This window comes from Hemitrygon akajei, chromosome 11 (genome assembly GCF_048418815.1).
Source record: "Hemitrygon akajei chromosome 11, sHemAka1.3, whole genome shotgun sequence".
NCBI classification, from domain to species: Eukaryota; Metazoa; Chordata; class Chondrichthyes; order Myliobatiformes; family Dasyatidae; genus Hemitrygon; species Hemitrygon akajei.
Window position 1 is genome coordinate 55,760,639 of NC_133134.1, and position 22,202 is coordinate 55,782,840.

At 39.7% G+C, this 22,202-nt stretch overlaps 1 protein-coding gene across 1 annotated transcript in view; it reads right to left on the reverse strand.

Moving 5' to 3' along the window:
* usp31 (ubiquitin specific peptidase 31) overlaps positions 1–22,202 on the reverse strand; it is a 135,377-nt gene that overhangs the window by 37,190 nt on the left and 75,985 nt on the right. Inside the window, exons 4-7 of the mRNA XM_073060894.1 lie at positions 19,747–19,835; positions 18,118–18,210; positions 8,298–8,433; positions 619–748 (exon numbers count right to left, since the gene is read on the reverse strand). Of these exons, the coding sequence (XP_072916995.1) occupies positions 619–748; positions 8,298–8,433; positions 18,118–18,210; positions 19,747–19,835 (448 nt within the window). The remainder of the gene's footprint in view (positions 1–618; positions 749–8,297; positions 8,434–18,117; positions 18,211–19,746; positions 19,836–22,202) is intronic.

Sequence of the window (22,202 nt, forward strand, 5' to 3'; positions counted from 1 at the left end):
TCTGTAATTCAATGTTGTAAAACAATAAAACATGAAAACTTCCAGGGGTGGGGGTGAATACTCTTTAGGCACTGTATCACCCGTTTTTATTTTTCATTCTGCTCCCAAAAGCACCTACACATCATCCACTCACAATGCACCAGATCCCTTCCCCCATCTCCCAAGTGCCCACCTCTCCCTTAAGTGGTTCACATTATCCCATTTATCAGGGGGCCTGTGGCTGCTGATTCTATATTCTGTATGCAATATACAGATAATACAAAATAAAAAAGCAACATCCTGCAGACGTTGGAAATCTAAAATGAAAAGAAATGCTAGAAGCTCATAGCAGGTCAGGCAGCATATATGGACAGAGAAACAAGTCAGTATTTCAGATCAATGCTTTTATCTGATATATATTAAAAAAATTCACTGACATATGTCAACTCTTTTCTCTCTCCATTGATGGTGCTTAGCCTATAAAGTACCTTCAGCATTTTGTTTTTATTGTAGAACATACACATTTCATGAGCAAAAGAAATATTTTGATGACATGTTCAAAACGACTCCACTATTTAACACTTCAATTTTCAAAGCTATTCAAGGGTGTTGTTAGCTTCATCTCTTACACAAACATACCTTTTTGGCCAATGTAGACATCAGGTGTCTCAAAAGCATAAATGCTATCATTTTCATGAACAGTGTCTAAAGGATCAGTATCACTGAATGTACGATGGAATCCATCAAAATAGATATCTGTTAGAACAATCTAAGAAGAAAAAATATAGTAAGTGATGAAGCCATAATATTTGACTCAAACTAAGTTTCAACCCATTTAAGTTACTTCCACAGAGACTGCAATGCATCTTAGTGACAGAAGCAAACTTAAAACAATGAACCTCAGGGTTTCCCCAACTCAAGTGGTGCAGGATCCCAAAATTCAATGAATGTCACATTGTACAATAGGTCACCGTTAAAAAAGAGAACTAGGTTACACCAGGCCAAATGAACCCAAGATTCCTAATATGTTATACACATCAGCTTTGAGACATAATGGAACTGAAACCGAGGAGCCACCACACAAGTCATTAGTTTTGTCCATTTCATCCTCCCCTCATCCCACTATTTGATTTACATGGGATTTTGAAAATGATGCCTTGGTTCTCTTGGTTACACTAGTTCTGCTCTAGTTTTTGTGTGCCTACCTCCCTGCAGTTCAATATATTTGTCCTATTGTACATGATGTTGTACCTCATTGTATCCCCTACTTACTGCAAAGCTTTTTGGGCAAAGCAAGTACACTGGTTAAATTCAGAGGCCCATTTTTCTACTGCAAGGCCTTATGCTAAGTCACTTACAGTGCAAGTGACAACATTTATACCATTTTTCCAAAATCTCTTCCTGAATTTAAGCTGTAACATTCCCTTCTAGAAAGCAAGTGCAGGCAAACTGAACACACTTTTAAAAATAAAATTCAAAAGTCTTTGGAAAGAATTGAGACAACCAAGCAAAGAGGAACAAGTTCAGGGGCTGCTTACAGATTAGGCATTGGGAAGATATTAAATGTCATGATTCAAAATTACCATTCAATCTAGGATTAGCAGCACCAAGACAAATCCTGATTGATAAGCACAGTAATGATAAGCAGGAAATAATACAAGTATGAAAGATTCTAGACTGCTCAAATATTGATTTCACAACAAGCTAGGAGTGCAGTAAAGGTACTAGGTGTGCAAAATCTTGACCCAAGGTATAACTTATGGAGAACCTTACATGCAAAATTGCAGGATCTAACCAGCACAAGGACGGTTTCAGCCAGCTCAAGGAGAAGCAGCCAGTTAATAAGTCTTTCTACTTGGGTTTCATTAACCAATACCACCAACTTAAAAAGGTACATGGAATGAACCCTGAGTCATAACACTGACTACATCAGAAGACTAATGAATAATCTTTAACACTTTATTATGATGGGACTTTGAAAATTCGCTCTCCTTTGTCAGTTACTTCCAGTTAAAGGAAATAAGGACTCAATTGGCCTGATAGGATGGTGCAATGAGGAGAAAAGAGAATTCTGATAAGACATTTGAGAAGGGGAAAGCTTTGGCAGGCTCTTATGGATTAGCTGAGGTGCCCGGTGTTGTAATAAAGCAAATGATGGATCAGTTAGGGAGATCTTTCCCCAAAACAATTAAAAAAAAAGTGAAATAAAGGACAACTTTATTTCCTTATCCTTCTCTCCCTCCACATAAAATTAGAAGTGTTGCAGGCTGTATTTAGAGTACTTTGCTATTGGCAAATCCCTTCTACTTTGTCAGCTAGAAATCCAGTAGCTAAGTATAGCATTTTCTGCCCTCTAGTGATAAAGATAAGCAATGCCAAAGCACAACTTCCGTTTTACAAAAACGTGGACTTTTTTACCTGACTGCCTCAAAATTTTCAAAGTGTCTGCCGAAATATCTTAGTAATAGTCTCTACAGATCTTAAAATTTTATCTTTTTTTCTTAAATCAGCATCCTGGTAAATCCAAAAGAACTAGAAAAGTGGAAACTAAACAAGGGCTGGGGATGTGGGAGCAGGGTTCAGAGTTCATGTAAGGAAAATGTTATTAAGGGGAAAAACCAAGAGCTTCGAGCAAAGCAGGTATCTATAGACAATAATAATCAGATTAAAAAAGGAAACGATAAATATTTGAAAGCAATTGTGCAAAACTAACATGATTTCCAGAATGGAATCAGGAGGTAATCAATAAATGTTTTTGCATTTGGTAGCTGGTGACTAGTGCTGGGACCTTTGCCATATACATTATTAATGGAAATTTAAGTACAATTAGCAAATTCACAGCATACAGAAAATTTGGTGTTTATGGTTATAAGGAGGGTAGTCTTCAGTTAATGCACTGATTATAGGGGCAGGGAAATAAGAGAAGGAATATAATTGAAAAAGTGATGCCATTTGGGATGACTAATAATGTTAGGATACACACAATTGGTAGGACACTACACTGCAACAATTCATCACTGAGCTCCATGTTTCTGTTTTTTCTGTAAAATGTTTTTTAAAGTATTCTATTTTCCCACCAAAGTGAGTAACCTTGAATTTTCCCAAACTATGTTTTATCTCCTTGCTCACTCAACTTGTTTTACATCTTCAGTGGCTCATCCTTGTCACAGCCTGTGATCCCAATCTTTATACTTAAGATTGCTGTTAATACATTACACTGTCTTTTCAACAGAGTACTGACATTAGTAACCGTGCCAACATGATACTGACCAATGTTTTCCTCCCATTTTATTTCCTATAGATAATCCATTTCCCCCAACCTCAAGGGCCTTTAAATCATGTAACACGCTTTCATGTAGTCCCCATCTTAAAGTTTTAGGAAATCAATTTCTCCTGTATCTACCCTACTAGTTAAACTGTCAAAAATAAATGGAAATAAAAAGATGCTGAAAAACTCAAAAAAAGTGGAGAAATCAAGACTGGCATGACTTTCTAAAGGTCTGTGCTTAATGGAACACGAATAGCACTGAAAAGTCTTCAAGCTGAAACACTGACTCTTGTTTCCCTTCACAAAGGTGCTATCTGACCAGCTAATATGCAAATTGCTGCCAGATGATTGGCTGATTAGATATTTGCATTAATAAGTAGGTGTACAGGTATACCTAAAAGGTGTCCATTGAGTGTATGTTTAAGGATTTGGCTTCTTTGGTAGAGAATTCCACAGGCTCATCCATCTATATGAATACTCCATCCTAACTGGGAAATACAACATAAGAGTCTCTTGCCATCTCTGGGTCTAGATGATCAGATTTAGATTAGATAGATTAGCTTTATTTGTCATATGTACATAGAAACATACAGTGAAATGCATCATTTGTATGAACAATCACAGCCTGAGAATGCGCTGGGAGGAGGGGCAGCCCACAAGTGTTGCCATACTTTCAGTACCAAAATAACATGTCCACTACTTACTAACCCCTAACCATTACTAACCACCTAGGAGGAAACAAGAGCATCTGAAGGAAACCCATAGTCCTAACAAATGTCGTCCATATTGTAGTCATAGAACACTATAGCATAGAAACAAGCCCTTCAACCCATTTAATCCGTGCCCGACTATTTATCTGCCAAATCTCATCCACGTATCCAAAGATCTCTTAATTGTTGAAATGCAACCCACATCCACCACTTGCATGCATCCACCACATTCCACACACTCAGCGGGTGAAGAATTTCTGTGTTCCCCTTGAACATTTCACCTTTCACCCTTAATCCATGAACTTTAGTTTTAGTCTCACCCCATGTCAGTGGAAAAATTTTGCTTGCATTTACTCTATCTCCTCAATGTTGTCCACCTCTATCAAATCTCCCCACACTCTCCTACACTCTGAAGGAGTGTAAGGTCCTATTTTATTCGACCTTTCCTGATAACCCAGGTCCTCAAATCCCGGCAACATCGTAAATTTTCGCTGCACTCTTTCAATTTTATTTACATCTTTCCTGTAGGTTGGTAACTAAAACTGCACACAATACTTCAAACTAGGCCTCACCAATGCTTTTACAGCTGCAACAAAACATCCAAATTCCTGTACTCAATATTTTGATTTATGAAGGCCCATGTGCCAAAAGCTCTCCTTATGACCCTACTTACTTCCAAGGGATTATGGATCTGTATTTCAAGATCCCTCTGCTATACTGCACACTTCAGTGCCCTACCATTCACCATGCAAGACCTACCCTGGTTGGTTCTCTCAAAATGCAACACCTCACACTTATCTGCATCAAATTTCATCTGCCATTATTCAACCATTTTTCCAGGTGGTCCAGATCCCACTGCAAGCTTTGATCATCTTCCTCACTACCTATTGCTCCCCCAATCTCTGGGTTAATCGCAAATTTGCTAATCCAGTTTACTGTATCATCAAGATCATTGATATGGATGACAAACAAAAATGGACCCAGCACCAATCCCTGTAACATACCACTCCAGTCAGAGGCAACCATCTGCTACTACACTCTGGCTTCTCCCATGAAGCCAATGTCTAATGCCAAATGACTAACCAACTCCTAAAGTGAGACCTTATCAAAGGCCTTGCTAAAGTTCATGTAGACAACATCCATTGCCTTGCCTTCATCAACTTTCCCAGTAATTTCTTCGAAAAACTGAGGACCCTTAGAATACCTTCCAATAACTTACTAACTACTGACGGCAGGCTCACCTGCCTATAATTTTCTGGCTTATTCTTAGAAACTTTCTTAAACAAAGAAATAGCATCAGCTGTCCTCCAACCCTCCAACACAGCCAGTATTAAGGATGTTTTAAATAACTCTGCCAGGACCCTTCAAATTCTGCACTAGCCTCCCACAAGGTCCGAGGGAACACTTCATCAGGCCAAAGGTACAAGGAGAAATGCTGCTTTCCTCTTATAGAAGAGAAAGCAGTGATCAAATAGTCTTTCTTAAAATAATGAGGTGATGTGTTTAACAGGATAACCAGAAAGAAATCTCTCCATACATGCACGAGGAAATCTGCAGATGCTGGAAATTCAAACAACACACACAAAATTCTGGTGGAACACAGCAGGCTAGGAAGCACCTATAAGGAGAAGCACTGTCGACGTTTCATGCCAAGACCCTTCGTCAGGACTAACTGAAAGGAAAGATACTAAGAGATTTGAAAGTAGTGGGGGGGGAGGGGGAAATCCGAAATGATAGAAGACCGGAGGGGGTGGGATGAAGCTAAGAGCTGGAAAGGTGATTGGCGAAAGTGATGGAAGGGCTGTCTGGGGACCTGAATGGTGGTGAGGGAGGAAGTGTAAGGGCAGGTGTAGCACTTGTTCCGCTTACAAGGATAAGTGCCAGGAGGGAGATCGGTGGGAAGGGATGGGGGGGACGAGTGGACAAGGAAGTTGCGTAGGGAGCAATCCCTGCAGAAAGCAGAAAGAGGGGGAGGAAAAGATGTGCTTGGTAGTGGGATCCCATTGGAGGTGGCGGAAGTTATGGAGAATTATATGTTGGACCTGAAGGTTGGTGGGGTGGTAGGTGAGGGCAAGGGGAACCCTGTCCCGAGTGGGGTGGCAGGTGGATGGGGTGAGGGCAGATGTGCGGGAAATGGGAGAGATGACAAGGGGAACCCTATCCCGAGTGGGGTGGCGGGTGGATGGGGTGAGGGCAGATGTGCGGGAAATGGGAGAGATGACAAGGGGAACCCTATCCCGAGTGGGGTGGCGGGCGGATGGGGTGAGGGCAGATGTGCAGGAAATGGGAGAGATGTACATACATGGGCAGGTCTAAAAATGGAGGCTACGAACTTAAAAATCTGTAATTAAGGAATTGATAAAAACAGTAAAGTTACAGATTTCTTTCCTGAAAGATTAATGAGCCAGATGATTTTTTAAACACAATCCTGTAATTTTGTGTTTACATATTATTCAATTTATTAATTCAGTTTAAATAACCCAGCATTCCTACAGTGATTCAAACTCACATCACAGGATCGTATGGAATTATGGTTGCCATTTCAGCTATGGTAGTGGTTACACAATACACAAGGAGTATTCTCCAATTAGTGCCAATTAATGTGTGTATCTAGATGTCTATATATACACACACACCCCCACTATCATATTTCTTTATTTTCCCTGTAAATAAAATTTGTGCAAGTCAGTGATTATGTGTCACAAAGACTGATAGACTTTGGCCTGTAGAGACTTTAGAATAACTACCAAATCATAATTTAAAGCTCCCCTCATCTCCCTCCTTAAAACTAACTCAAACTTATAAGAATTTCTTTTACTCACATTCTATTCTATGTCATATTCTTCTCACTATCAATTTATCTTGCTAACTTCATTTCCTGGCACAGTGAATTTTAAAATTAGTGGTTGCAGATCCAAATTCCAACCACCCATGCCGGATAGTGTCCGGCTTCTTCCTCCCACAGTACAACACGAGTAAACACTCAGAGCATCAGAATTTGGCATTCAATCCCAGCGTACTCTATAAGGAGTTTTTATGTCCTCCCCATGGAATGCATGGGCTTTCTCTGGATGATTTGGGTTTCCTCCCACAGTCCAAAGATGTACCAGTTAGGAGGTTACTTGGTCATTGTAAAAGGGTTAAACTGGGGCTCGGCAGGGGTTGCTAGGCAGTGCGGCTTAATGGGCCAGAAGGGCCTATTCAAAGCTGTATTTCTAAAGAAATAAATATTCATTAAATTGAAATTCAATTGAAATTCCAAGCACAGCAAGACAAGGGAATTCTGTTGGGGAAAAACTCCAAACTCTACATCCCAAAAAGGTGGTGCAATGGATGCCACCACTTAATTTCACCAGCAAATAACACACAATGCCCAACTTTGCTGGGCCAAAATGCAGGAATGCTGTATGTAACAGCACTGCAGGATTAATTCAACTGTTTCAAGATAATGGTTCATTGGGACCTTCTTAAGAGCAATTAGGCATTAAATTGTCCACAGTTCCATTATGGAATAAACATCAGTTGCTTGGTTGATTGCAACACAAATTTGTCTGTTATGCCTTTCCATCTACCTCAGCCATTTCGTAAGAGACATTGACTAAACAGGTGCAAAATTGTTGGAAGAACTGCACCCTTCCCCGCTCCACCATTTCCCTTTTTTTTGTTGGGCAAATGAGCAAAAAACTAGGGTTAACACTGAGGTGTAATCTGTATTCAGACCACCCAGTCACCAAACAACCTGCAGAGGAAATTCCTATCATAACGTTTAGAAATCCGATTAAAGGAGTGCAGGTGTTTTCCTGAACAGGAAATAACTGCAGGGGTAGTTCTGCCAGCATAATGCACTTACCCCTTTTGTGTGCCCCACAGTAGAAATTAACTGCCTCCTTCCTTTGTGGAAAAATCCTTAGTTGAAGAGCTCTTCCGGAGATCCCAGGATTTCCTCGGAGTAAAGCTGACCCAGCTTGGCGACATCACGCAGCAGGGTCCCAGTGCAGCACACCCAAAGGCAGGGCAGTGGTTGGTCCATTTTACCTTCTGACTGGAACTGATGTTCCCTTTTAAGCGTGGTGCCCTCCGAGTTTTGCTGTGTTAATAGAAAAAGACTTCGCTGAGGACTCCCGTGGAGCAGCACTTCAACAAAGGGATTTTCCACAAAGCTAGAAAGTGGTTTAAAGGTAAAATGATATGGACAATCAAGACAATAAATACCCAGGAAATCACATTCCCCTCCCTGTTCCCAAAGCTACAGCAACCTAATGCTCTTTATGCAAGGAGTTACGGTCGTCAAAAGAACAGATAAATTGAATTAAATGGTTAGCATTACCATGGATGTTTACCTGATCTGTGGGGATTTTAGTTTCTTGTGATACTGCTTCACGAAGTTTGCTCACTTTACCTGAGAGCGGCACTGCTACTCCTATTCTCATGCAATGTGAGCATTTTCCTTCATAAACCACAGTGATGTTTAATGGCCTGGAAAAGAAAGAGGTGAAAGCTAAATTGAATCCAGAATTTCCTTACAGCATTGATGTTTTGTAACTTCAAAACATTAAACTAATTTAAAGCTCGACACGATTCCAAAAATGGGAGCCTAACTTCCTGTTTACTTTAAACAAGGTGCACACACATCCATGTGGTAGCATGACATATGCAATTCATTTTTACATATAGCCATAATGAATTATTTAAACTATGTATATTTATATTTATACATATATACAAACATATACACACACAAACAGTCCTCCCTATTTAGCAATAAACTCCAACTCAGAATGCAACTTAACTATATACACAGTATATTATGTAATGCAGACATCCACAGCACAGTAAACTCTAAATTGCCCCATTCAGACTTAAAGATTTAAACATTATGGAGGCTCTCTTATGTAATAATGTCCTTCCTCACGAGAGGGACCACTGCTTGGCAGGCAGGACCAGCAACTGAAAACAATCTCAGGCTCTGGGGTCAACTCCTACAACCACCATAAAGGAGACTGACTGCATGAGTGGTTCAGATAGTGGTACCACTTCTCTTCCTTTTTCTTTTAATTTGTGCATCTTGATCTTAGGAAGGTGCATTTAGTTCACTGGAATATTCCTTTATTAATTCATCTATTGTTCCTTTTACGATCTGATCTCTCCTCTTGGTTTCCTCATCCACAACATCATCTGACAAATGTTTTCTTATCTCCATCTCCTTTCTTTTTGGCCTTCCATTCACCCAGCTGGGCTTTGGTCTTTGCATCTACTTTTACAAGCAACTTTTTGTCTCCCAATTGAAATTCATGCAATAACCTTAACACATACAGAATAGATTCTGGTCTCTTATACTAACAAAAGCCGAATACTTGCAACTTCCTAGAGCTGCTTGAACTCTTCCAGCTTAAGATGAGCCGTATTTCGCAAGTAACTGCCTGATTAACATATCAGAAGCTTTTGCAGATATGTTGCCTACAGAAACTTTTGTAGTTGGAACACTGCTTTCGTCACTTTCACGATTCCTTTGAGCAGCATGGTTCCTCCTTTATCCAATACGCTTTCCAACAAGAGGCACAGAAGTTGGCACCAACATGTTTATCCTCTGTTCGGAAAATGTTTATGGTGTACAGCATGGAGACAGTTGTGGCATCATCAGTACCATTCTTAATTCACATTCAGTTGACTCTATTGCAGGAAATGCTGCATGCAAATTGTGGATGGATCTCCAATCGAGTTGCACTTGTCTCAGCCAATCACAGCCCCACAATGCTGGTCCTCCTATTTTTCCCCACATACAAGTGCAATAAGGCTTGTTTGATGTTGCATTTCATTGTTACAAAATCTCATTCCCACAGGAGTTGCTTTCTCCAATACAAGTTCATTGTTGGATATCTGCAGGCTTAATTTAGCATTTTTGAAATACTGTACCTCAAACACATTGTGAGATGACTGAAATAGTACTCAATTTCATTTTAATTAACTTACCATTCATGTCTGGTGTAAGCCATATTGCTTGTCTATTGCTAGCGTTTTAACATTGTAAATCTCAAGGCTACCCAGTCCTGTTTCACTCTCATCATTACCAGATTTTCCAACAACATGCAGATTAGTGCTCTTTTTGAAACTGCAACTTGACTTCTTAATCTTTCTCTTCCCTGTGTAGTTCATTTATTTTTGTCTGCCTGACACGCTCTCTGTACGTATCTTACTGTGTTGAATTTTCTGCAAGGTTCACCTTTAAATCTGCAGTTGAGTGGTACGTGTGCTGCTGTCACAACGGTAGCAATTTGTTTGACCACGACGGTTTCTGTTTAGATGCTGCTATTTTGTTGAAATACTTTCATTCCTGACCGCAACTCAATTGCATCGGTCTGCTGTTTCCATTGATACAGAAATTTCAACTGCTCTTAAATGTAAATTGTGCTTCTGTTAGGAAACATTTGTGAATTCTTTCTTTCAAGATTCCAGAAACTAAACCACCTCTCAGTACATCATCAAGCCCATCATTGTCTGAGCATTATCAGTTCAATCTTTCAATTCAGCCACATTTGCTGAAATGAACTCCCCTTCTTTTTGATTCCACTCATGAAACTAAAGCGTTCTGCAATCATAAAACAAGAGAAAATCTGCAGACACTGAAAATCCAAGCAACACACACAAAATGCTGGAGGAACTCAGTAGGCCAGGCAGTATCTATGGGAAAAAGTACAGTGACATTTCGGGCCAAGAGGTTGACTGTACTGTTTTCCATAGATGCTGTCTGGCCTGCAGAGTTCCTGCAGCATTTTGTGTGTGTTGCGTTCTGCAATCAATAGTTTTGCCTTTAAATGTTCCTGCAGTACTTTCACAGTATCAGCAAAGCTCACTTCTGCTGGTTTAGTTGGAGCAGTAAAGTTTCAAAGCAAACCTTACGCCTTTAAACCCAATGCTCTCAGCAAAAGTCATTTCTCATTGTCTATTTCACTTGCTTCAAAATACTGTTCAACTAGCTCAGTATACATGAGCCAGTTAACTCTTGTGAAATCAAACGTGCCAATCTTTCCGATGTTGCCAGCCATTTCTGTTCTTTTTTTAAATGATTATCATCTGGTGAAATGTAAACCCATGAAATCTTCTGTCTTTTTAATAACTCAACAGTCTCTGCACATACTAAGCTTCTTTAAAATTCACCATTCCTTGCTGCACTTTTTTAAAAAAATTTGAATGTCTTGCAGCGCTTCAACTGGACAATAGCAGTTTCGGGTTAATTTTAAAAGCATCTCATCACCACTTATGTTTTGTAACTTCAAAACATTAAACTAATGCAAAGGAAGATACAGGAGTCTGATCACGGGAGTCTAACTTTATGTTTACTTTAAGTAAGGCGCACACCACGTGGTTATATATACATACACACACAGATTACTCAAATATCACAAATATCAATTGTAAGCAAACCAAATCAAAACCTGTACTGAATAATGGAAGGCCAAATTGGGATAGCTGATTTCCTCCTCCCCACCCCAGAGTATTCTTTTTTAGCATGCATTCACATCATATACCCTCATCCTATTCTCTCTATTCCACATGATGCAACATATTCCAATGCCTCTGCACAGCATATTCCAGTCATCCTTTGCCTCTATGTAACAAATGGACCTGGCTCATGGGAAAGCTTTTCCTGAATGGCATTTTCCTGCTTTCTTGCCATCCTCTCAACATTGTTGCCAAGAAATGTTAAATTCTCAGTGTCATCCAAATCATCATCTTTACAGGATTCTAGAACTCAAATGGAGTGATGTAACAATCTCAACAACATAAACAAAACAAGCCCAAGGCTAAAAATGAATGGCTGGTGATTCTGCAATCATAAGCTGTCTGGAACTTTGGCCTTTTGCTGCTGCTTGAATATGGAAATCAGAAATTCAAAAGTACTTTTTTGGTAATAATATGCATAAACATATGCATTACAGAGCAGCTACTTGAAAAAGAGTTGAGTAAGAACTATAAATATATTTCTTCCTCCAAGGGAATTAATTTGATAACAGGTACAGCATCAGTAAAGAATAAAATCCATTAAATGAAAATATGAAGCCACTAAACAGTGTGCAACATCTTAAAATTTTATGAAGCATTAAGAAATGACATTAACTACACTTGTGATCTACTGACATAAAACACTTAACTTTATTCACTAGCCCATTTTATAAGGAATAAACTTATTCCTGGCTAATGTCTGCTAAAATAGTTATTTCACAAATACATCAAGCATTCTAGTAAGCATCATACAGCTTTATGGTACAGGAGATTTCTTTTGCAACCTACGAATGGTAAATTCCAACAGTAAGCGAACACACATCTTCTGATATGTTACAAAAGAATTAATGCTCTGAATTTGGTACAATAATGTTTGCATACTTAAAAGGAACCTCATAGCTACAATTTCACAGGACCTGCTCTGGACCCAGCATGCAAATGCAATTGTGAAGAAAGCACAAAAGTGCCTCTACTTCCTTAGGAGTCTGTGGATATTTGGCGTGACATCTAAAACTTTGACAAACTTCTATAGATGTGCAGTGGAGTGTATATTGACTGGCTGCAGCACGGCCTGGTATGGAAACATCAATGCCCTTAAATGGAAAATCCTACAAAAGGTTGTGGTTTTGACCCTGTACATCAAGAGTAAAGTCGTCCCAACCATCTGCATGAAACTCTCATATGAAAGCAGCATCTATCAGAGATCCCCACCACCCAGGTCATGCTCTCTTCTTACTGCTGCCATTAGGTAGGAGTACAAGAACCTTGGGACTCACACCACCAGGTTCAAGAACAGTTACAACTCCTGAACCATCAGGTTCTTAAATAAAGGGGATTTAAGTAAAAGGGGAAAACTACACTCCCTTGCCCCATCATTGAAATACTCTCTCAACCAATGATCTCACTTTCAAGGACTCTCTCATCTCATGTTCTCGTCATTTATTGCTGTTTACTTATATCTGCATTTGCACAGTTTGTCTTTTGTACTCTGGTTGACTTTTCATTGCTATAGTTACTGTTCTATAAGATTTGTTGAATATGCCCACAAGAAAAGGAATCTCAGAGTTGTATATGGTAACACATGTACTTTGATAATCAAATTTACTTTGAACTGCAAGTAGCACAGCACCACAAAAGAATGATATGCACTTTGGCTGTTTTCCAGATTCATGGATCACGCAAAGTCCCAAAGCAATTATGCTATAATGCATCAATCCACAATCTCCAGTTGAGATCACAGTGCACTGGTTTAGTCAAGCAACCCAATACTCTATAATGATGTCTTAAACATTCATCTGAAAATACACCAGACATATTAAAATGATTTCACCTGGCATGGCTGCCTTGGCTATCATATCCAAGAAACTTCAAGTAAGATACTCTGTCTATTCCAAAACATCAATGTTCTTTATGCTCTTCCCCTCTAATATTGCTTTCTTCATCCACAAGTCCAACAGATTCATTCTTCTGAACTGAAATTTTATCTGTACATTTATCCCAATGAAGAATAATAAACACTGTGCCACCTATAATCTTGAGGAAGCACCAATATGAAACACAGTATTGCATTTTAATCATTGCAGATTAGATATTTGTCCTCACTTTTCTGCATGATCTACATAATAAACTTTTGATTGCCCTACTATTCAAAAATCTATTTTGTCTTTGAATTTACTTAATAATCCAGATTTCACAACTCCCCCAGATACAGAATTCCAAAGATTTTCAATCCACAGTGCAAGGCTACCTGTGGCCAATCTGTTCATAAATGGTATACCTCTTCAGATACTGTTGAGTGTTTTCAGGAACTAGCAGCAGTAGTATGGTCTCTGGCACTGTGACTGGCTGTGAGGCTCAGCAAGGAAGGGTAAAGTCAGGCAGAGTAATAGAGATAGCAAATAAGAGGAAGTCTGCGGATGCTGGAAATCCAAGCAACACACACAAAATGGAGGAATTCAGCAGGCCAGGCAACATCTATGGAAAAGAGTAAACAGTCAACGTTTTGGGCTGAGACCCTTCATCAGGACTGGAGAAAAATAGATGAGAAGTCAGAGTAAGAAGGTGGGGAGGGGGGGGGGGGGGGAAGAGGAAGAAATATAAGGTGATAGGTGAAACCAGGAAGGGGGAGGGATGAAGTGAGAGCTGGGAGGTAGATTGGTGAAAGAAGGGGAATCTGACAAGAGGACAGAAGGCCATGGAAGAAAGGGAAGGGGAGGAGCACCTGAGGAAGGTGATGAGCTAGTAAGGGGATAGGGTGAGAGGGAAATGAGAATGGGGAATGGTGGTCGACATTACCGGAAGTTGGTGAAATCGTTGTTCATGACATCAGGTTGGAGGCTCCCCTGACAGAACACAAGGTGTTGCTCCTCATACAAGGAGCACCCCCCTCAGCCTCCAACAGTGATAGCAACTTGATAATTAGTAAAGCAGATGGTAGATTCTGTGCCTGCAGAACAGATGCCAGAGTCAAAGAGATCTCTGGGCATTTGCAGATAATTCTCACCTTTGAGCTCTCACCTTCAATTTAGGGTAGGGGGTCAAGTTCTTGGATCATTGCCTCTACCCATGAAAAGACACCAACACGTACAAGAACAAGCTGCACTTGAACCAAGGAGACAGGTATCCCAATGAGGAAAAACATGCCTTTACCAGAATCAGAATTATTATCACTAGCATGGAGCATGAAATTTGCATCAGGGAAAATTTAAATTGGACTGTCAGAGGGGAAAACTCAAGAGACTGAAGTCAGTGAGAAGGTAGGGGTACAAGCAACAACCAAAGCCTAACAATCAGGATTGCCATGTTTACAGAAAGGACAGATAAGACCGCTTTAGATTACATCTATTTCACCATACATAACTCAAGGCAGGCAAACTGAAGGGGGCATTGAGTGTCTCTAGAGATTGAGATATTGTGGTCATAACAGAAACATGGTTGAGAGAAGGTCAGGACTGACAGCTCAATGTTTCAGGATACCAATGCTTTAGTCATGACCAGCGAGATTGGAGGGGATGTTGCCTTTTTGATAAGGGAGGACATAAAAGCAATACTTGGAGGATATCCTTAAGAGATCATCTAATGAGGCCATTTGGGTAGAACTTGGAAATAAAATCAGATGGACATCGTGGTCGGGCTGTATTTCTAGATTACACAATAGTAAGTGGGAACTTGAGCAGATGTGTAGTTACGAGAATAGCAGGGTTGTGCTATGAGAGATTGCAATTTTCCCAGTAACAACTGGGCCACCCAGAGTAGAAAGGTCTGGGATTTGGTGTGCCCAAGACAGCTTCCTCACACAACATATAGAGGAACCTACTTTATAACCAGAGCCTGACCAAGTGGGGGTGTTTGTACAGATATTTGTTTTGTCATTAACCACTGGTAAAATTCCATAAGATTGGAAAGTGGCTAATGCGGTTCCATTGTTCAAGAAAGGTAGCAAGGACAGACCAGGGAATACTGAGCAGTCAGCCTGACCTCCATTGTAAGAAAGTTACTGGAAGGAATTCTGAGGGACAAGATCTACCATCACTTAAATAATCAAGGCTTGATCAGGAATAGTCAGAATGGTTTATGCAAGGGAGATAATTTGAGACAAATCCTTTGGAGCTGTTAAAAGGGGCAACTAAGGGGATAGATGAAGGTGGAATAGCAAATGTCTACGTGGACTTCAGTAAGGCTTTTAACAAGGTCACACTGGCAGGCTGATCTGGAAGGTTAGGCTGCATTGCATTCAGGAGGAGCTAGTCAGCTGAATTCATATTGGCTTGATGATAGAAAGCAAGGGATGACGGTTGAAGACCAACTCTACATCTGGAGGCCTGTGGCTAGGGGGGTGCCCTAGGGGTCAGTGTTGGGACCTCTTATTTTGTATATAAATACATTGGGTATAAATGTACATGGCATGATTAGCAAGCTTGCAGATGGATCTAAAGTATGGGTCTTACTGATAGTGAAGCATATTACAATGAACTGCAAAGGTAACGATAACTTGGGGAGATGAGCTAAGGAATGGCAAATGGATTTCAATTTGGATGTGTGAAATCATGTGTTTTAGACATTCAAACCAGACTAACGCCTTTAATATAAATGGTAGGGCATTGACAAATGTTGTGGAACAGAGAAATGTGGCAGTATAAGTGCACCAGGGTGAGGTAGATCAGCAGGTTGAGTGGTGTCACAACAATAAATTTGCACTCAATGTCAGTAAGTCCAAGGAATTGATTGTGGATTTCAGGAAAGGGAAGTCAATGAAACACCAACAGTCCTCACCGAGGGACCAGCAGTGAGCAGTTTCAAGTTCTTGGTTGTCAACATCTCAAAAGATCTATCCTGGGCCTAATATATGGATGCTATTACAAAGAAAATATGGCAGCAGCTATATTGCATTAGGAATTAGAGGACACATGTTATATCACCAAAGACACTAGCAAACGTCTGCAAATGCACTGTGGAGAGCGTTCCAACTAGTTACATCACAGTCTGGTATGGAGGGGCCACTGCACAGGATTGGAAAAAGCTGCAGAAAGTTGCAATCTCGGCCAGCTCCATCTTGGGCACTAGTCTCCCCAGCATCCAGAACATTTTCAAAAGATGATGCCTTAAAAAGGCAGCATTCATTATTAAGGACCTCCCATCACCCAGGACATGCCCTCTTCTTATTGCTACCATCAAGGTGGTGGTATAGGAGCCTGAAGACATATACACAATGTTTTAGGAACAGCTTTTTCCCCTCTGCCATCAGATTTCTGATTGAAAATTAACCTCACTACTTTTTGCACTACTGATGAGTCCAAAACTAGAGGGCACAGATAAAAGGGGGAAAGATTTGAAAGAGACTCGAGGGGCAACTTCTTTATAAAGAGGGCAGTGAGTATTTGAAATGAGCTTCCGGAGAAAGTGGTCAAGGCAAGGGGCATTTAAGGGGCATTTTGATAGGTACATGGACAGGAGGGGTTTGGAGGGTTATGGGCTGATCATGGACAACCGGGACGAGCAGAGAGATGGCTGGGGTCAGCATGGATCAGTTGGGCTGAAGGGCCTTTTTTCTGTGCTGTACTATTCTATGACTCTAATTTTCTTTCAGTCTTATACCAGTGAACCCATGATCTCAAAATTGGCACCCTTGGTCTGGATTCGTCCATCAAGGTAAACCACCCCAGAATCCACCTCCTCAGAACGTTGTGCTTCAACTACATCACCGCTCACTATTCTAAACTCCAAAAAGTAAGACACAACCTGCTCAATCTTTCCACAAAAGACAACTAGCTCATTCCAGGAGACAAAGTTCAAAAAGTTCATTATATTGTCAAAGAATGCCCGTACAACACAACTCATATTCATCTTCTCCATACAGCTATGAAATACAGAAAAAGCATGTGAGTTGTTGAAAGACATTAACACATTCCATCCACCTCCCCCCCTGCACGAAGAAACAAAACTCAAACTCCAAAATCCCCACCCCTCCCTCACAAAAAAAAGCAATAATATCAAACCCCCAACACCCTCCCTTGCAAAAGAGAAGTGACAATAACATCAAACCCCCAAACCTCCTCTCACACACTCAGATCGCCCACAAAGGAAAACACCAAGAATATCAGACCCCAAATCCCCAACTCCTCCCCCTCCCACAAAGTAACAGTTTGCCCACCCACCAATCAGCAACAAGAAAACAAAACTGGAGGAGGCCAATAAAACTGTAGTCAATCATCAGATAATAAATATACAATCAGAAACTCTCCTGATCAGTACCAGATCATACAGACTGGGAAAACTAACAAATTAACCAAAATTTAAGGAGAAATGTTTATATGTAAATAGGTTATGAACTAAAATGGACTACTCAAAAAACTGGTGGATGCAAATTCATTGAGATATTTCAAATGTTTACAGACTTGACAAATAACAATTTATAGAGAAAGGGACTAAATTCGGACCATAGGCATGATCTCTGAGCTCTGCTCATATAGCTGGAAGAAGACAGTGCAATTAACTCTCCCACCACACCTATGGCATAGGACCATTTTAAATCTTCCATTGTTCTGTTAGATTCTATGCATTTAGTATCTGCGGTATTTAGGATATCAGACAGCAATTATGCAGTATTAATAGAGACCATGGATACTGACTTTTACAGCCTGTAATAGTACAAACTCTTACCGGGTCTGAAGTGGAGGGATGGGCAGGGAGATGCAGAGAAATGGATCAAAGGTGTTGCTCTGTTTCTGGCAATGGGGACATGTCAAAGATGACCTGAAAAAGAAAATGAGAAACAACAGCCATTTTCTAGCAAATCTATTAACAAATTGGAAGCACAAAATCTGGGGCTCTTTCAAATGAGCTGCAGGATACAACATTAAATCTAGAAGCTATCCTGCAGCAAACTAGAAGATGCTAATCTGGACCTTAAAAAGGTCTCTGAAAAGGAGGGGTTGGAGAGCAGTGGGGTTAATCTGTGATTTTCTTCTTAAATTATTGTTAGCCTTATTACTTATCCTGAACTTTCCTTGGAGGCAACAAACACCATTGATGGAGTGTTCAAGGATTTTGACCCTGTGTCAATGAAGGTTCAGTAATATACTTCAGAATGGTCCTAGACGTGGAGAAAATAAAATTGGCAGTGTCCTTGTGCATCCGCTGCATTTTTTATCTGTGTAAACAGGTCCAGGGTTAGGAAGGAGCGTAGGTGTGTCGCATCCAGCAGTTTGTAGTGTAGGCATGCACATTTCGGTGGTGGATCAGGTGCCAAACAAGCACACTACTTTGGCTTGATGCATCTTAAATAATGTTCATTTGTTATTTTTCTAGTGAATATCTTTTTTCTTTAACCATGCAAAAGTTTGTTACTTGAGGACAACAGCTAAAAACAGGAACGAGAAATTCTGCAGATGCTGGAAATCCAAAGCAACACACAGAAAGCTAGAGGAACTCAGCAAGTTAGGAGGCATCTATGCAAATAAACAAACAATTGACATTTAATGCAGAGATCCTTCATTAGGACTGGAAAGGAAGAAGGAATAAAAAGGTGAGGGGAGGGGTTAGAAGCATAGCAAGAAGATGATAGGTAAAGCCAGATGTGTAGGAAAGGTAAAGGCTGGAGAGGTAGGAATCTGATAGGAGGACTGGACCACAGGAGGAAGGGAATGAGGGGACCCAGGGAGAAATTAGATTGTTTCAAATATGATCATTGCTTTTTTTTTTTAAGCAAAGAAAATTCACTCAAGAGAGAAGGCATCTCAACTTAAGTCTATCATTTAAATGACACCTGTGTCAGTATAGCATTCCTTCAGCATTCTATTAAAACGTCAGACCAAATCCAAGTTAAATTTAATCAGGGGAGAGGGCCTACAGTGCATATGGGGGAGCATTAGAATAAATCTATGCCAACTGCCAGAGTTGAAACATGATTTTTTTTTTAGCAGTCAGCAAAATATTAAGTATCATATACTGTACTTTGCAGGCAAAACTAGATGACCATGGGCATTTCCAAGCATGGGAAGAATTAACTGCAGAGTACAATAATTTACATGGTGACATCATGCTTTCATCTTACAAAATAGCTGGCCCTTGGGATAAGTCATGGTACCAACATCAATACCAATACGTCAACAGAAAAATGGCAGACTTGTGCAAGATGCTGTATAATGCTGTGTAAATATCTGAAAGCATTTTACCTCCCTGTTAAGCTTTAATTGCAGTCACTGCAGCAAAATACTAATGAAGTTTTGGAATATTTTGGCATACAATATAATGATGCTCACTATTTCCCCTTTAAACTCTGATACTCACCTATACTGTGCTTGAAAGAGCTCCTGTACAAAGCTGCTCCGTGCTGGGAGAGCCGGTCCTTCACCCATCCCATCCTCATTTAATGGAGGCTAAATAAAAGAAAAATACATTTATTTTAAAGTGTCCTACACAGCATAAAATATGGTTTTCTGCAGCCAATTAGCAACAGGACAAATGCTATGGTAAATTAACTCCAGGTTTATCATCTCTAGATCAGATAGGAATTGACTTGTGTTCTATTAGAAATGTGAGGAAAGTTGGTGTTATAGTTCACTCAGCTCAAGTTACAATAAACTGTCAATTGTTATTAGAAGACCCAATAAAATAACAGAATATAAATTAATATACATTAATATGGTAATATATTAATATATAATACAATGAAAATGAATAAAATAATGTGGACATTTAAAAAGCCAGTAGAAGTACTAGGAGTTTAATTAGGTAGATTAAAAATATCACTGATAATACAGGTTTAGCAAGAATTCTTATAAATTCCTGAAATCCACTAAAGCAAGACATGATTAAAACTTTGAGGGTAATGGAACACAAAGAACTGCAGAACTTCAGGTCAATTAAGTCACCAACCCTTAATGAAAAGCAAACATTGAAAAGAAAATGTTACAAATATGCTCATGAATTACTTCATATGCTCTGTCTATTGTGATTATCCAAATGCTAGCCAAAGACAAGGGGGGAAAAGGTGTCAATGAGCTAATGACAGTCATTCACTGCCTTGACTGCTTATTTTAATTAAATAATGCATAGATAAACATTCCCAGAAACAATTACGGTCTTAGGTCAGAGCAAGCAGAAAAGAACATTCTTTGTATAGTCCCCGAGTTATGAAAAGGTTTCATTTCAAAGGACTGTCGGTAGGCTGATATTTCCATTTAAGTAACATTTATTTTCTATTGCTACTCATATCCTATCATTCTGAATGCACTTCCTATATTCATTTCAAATATTCATCCAAATTAAACTATTGGAAAGTGTACTATATCCAACATGAATACCATCAATCATTTTATTACCTTGAAAAATTCTCTTCATTTTTTGAGAATTTGTGTAAAGTTTTGTTTCTGCGCCGGATCTTCCAGGAAGCCCCTATAGTTGAATATGAAGCCTCTTGCATTTAATTTTTCTTTTAGAAAGGGATAATGTTGAAGACACACATCCATTCAGCTTTGCTTATACATGAGCTGTAAGCAAAAAAGCACTTGCATTTCTTGTGCTGATGGAGGTATATTAAAATGAAGAAGATTAAATGTTGTCCTTTCTTTTGGCAGAGATGGAGAGAATGGGCATATCTTTGAAATACGCATAAAAGCATTGAGGATTCAGTGTTATCTGCAAATTTTGAAATTACTGGGACAGTTACCTTGATTTGCTGAGTGTTTCCAGCATTCATGCTGTTAGCTTCAGTTACACATTTTAAAAGAGAAATGCTAAAATTCCATGAGAAATGATGTGTGTGTGTGTGTCTCTCTCTCTCTCTCTCCAACATATTTAAGGTCACAAACATCAGTTTCAAACACCAAGTACATATTACAGGCACCTGTTTTTAGTGGGAGCTTGGCAGCATACCAGGCTATTAGTCCTTTGCTAAGCTGTAAACAAGAAAATGTCTGGAGTAAGATTTACAAACAAATCACTTTATTTCCTTACAAGATTTAAGCTAACTGGAGAAACTTATTTTTGGCTTTAAGAGTTTGAGTAGGGGTACATTGGTTAAACATAGAATAGATTTATTGTGCAATTGCTTCCTATGCAAAGCAGCAATACTTGTGCAAATTCGCAAGGATATGCCAGGTCTGGAGGACTTGGGTTATAAGGAGAGATTGAACAGATCAGGGCTTTATTTCTTGGAATGTAGAAGATTGAGCGGAGATTTGATTATGATAGAGGGGCATAGATAGGATAAATGCAAATTAGCTTTTTCCGCTGAGGTGGGGTAGGGCTAAAACCAGAGGCCCTGGGTCAAGGGTGAAAGGTGAGACATTAAGGAAAACATGAGGGGAAACTTCTTCACACAGATGGTCATCGGGTGTGGAATGAGCATTTGAGAGGTTCGTATGGGTGCCTGGATGGTAGGGGTACGGGAGTAGACAGTTTAAATGGTTCAACACAAACTAGATGGGCCAAAGAGCCTGTTTCTGTGTTGTACTTTTCCATGACTGTGACAAGAACTTAAAGATTATAAGTAATCTGTCACACAAAAATACAGACGAAATTAGCAGCTCGCAATGGTATCTGATCCCATTACTTTAAAAAAAAATCTTTTCATTATTAGCCCTGCCTCAGCATTCTTGTTTATTCACACATTCATAAATCTACTCTTCAAATCGTCTAATCGTCTAAAATGCTCTCACAAATGTCACTTGCATCAGCAACAAGGTCCTTTGAATGTTTCAGCCTTCTTTCATATTTCAATCTCACCTCAATACAAAAAAAGA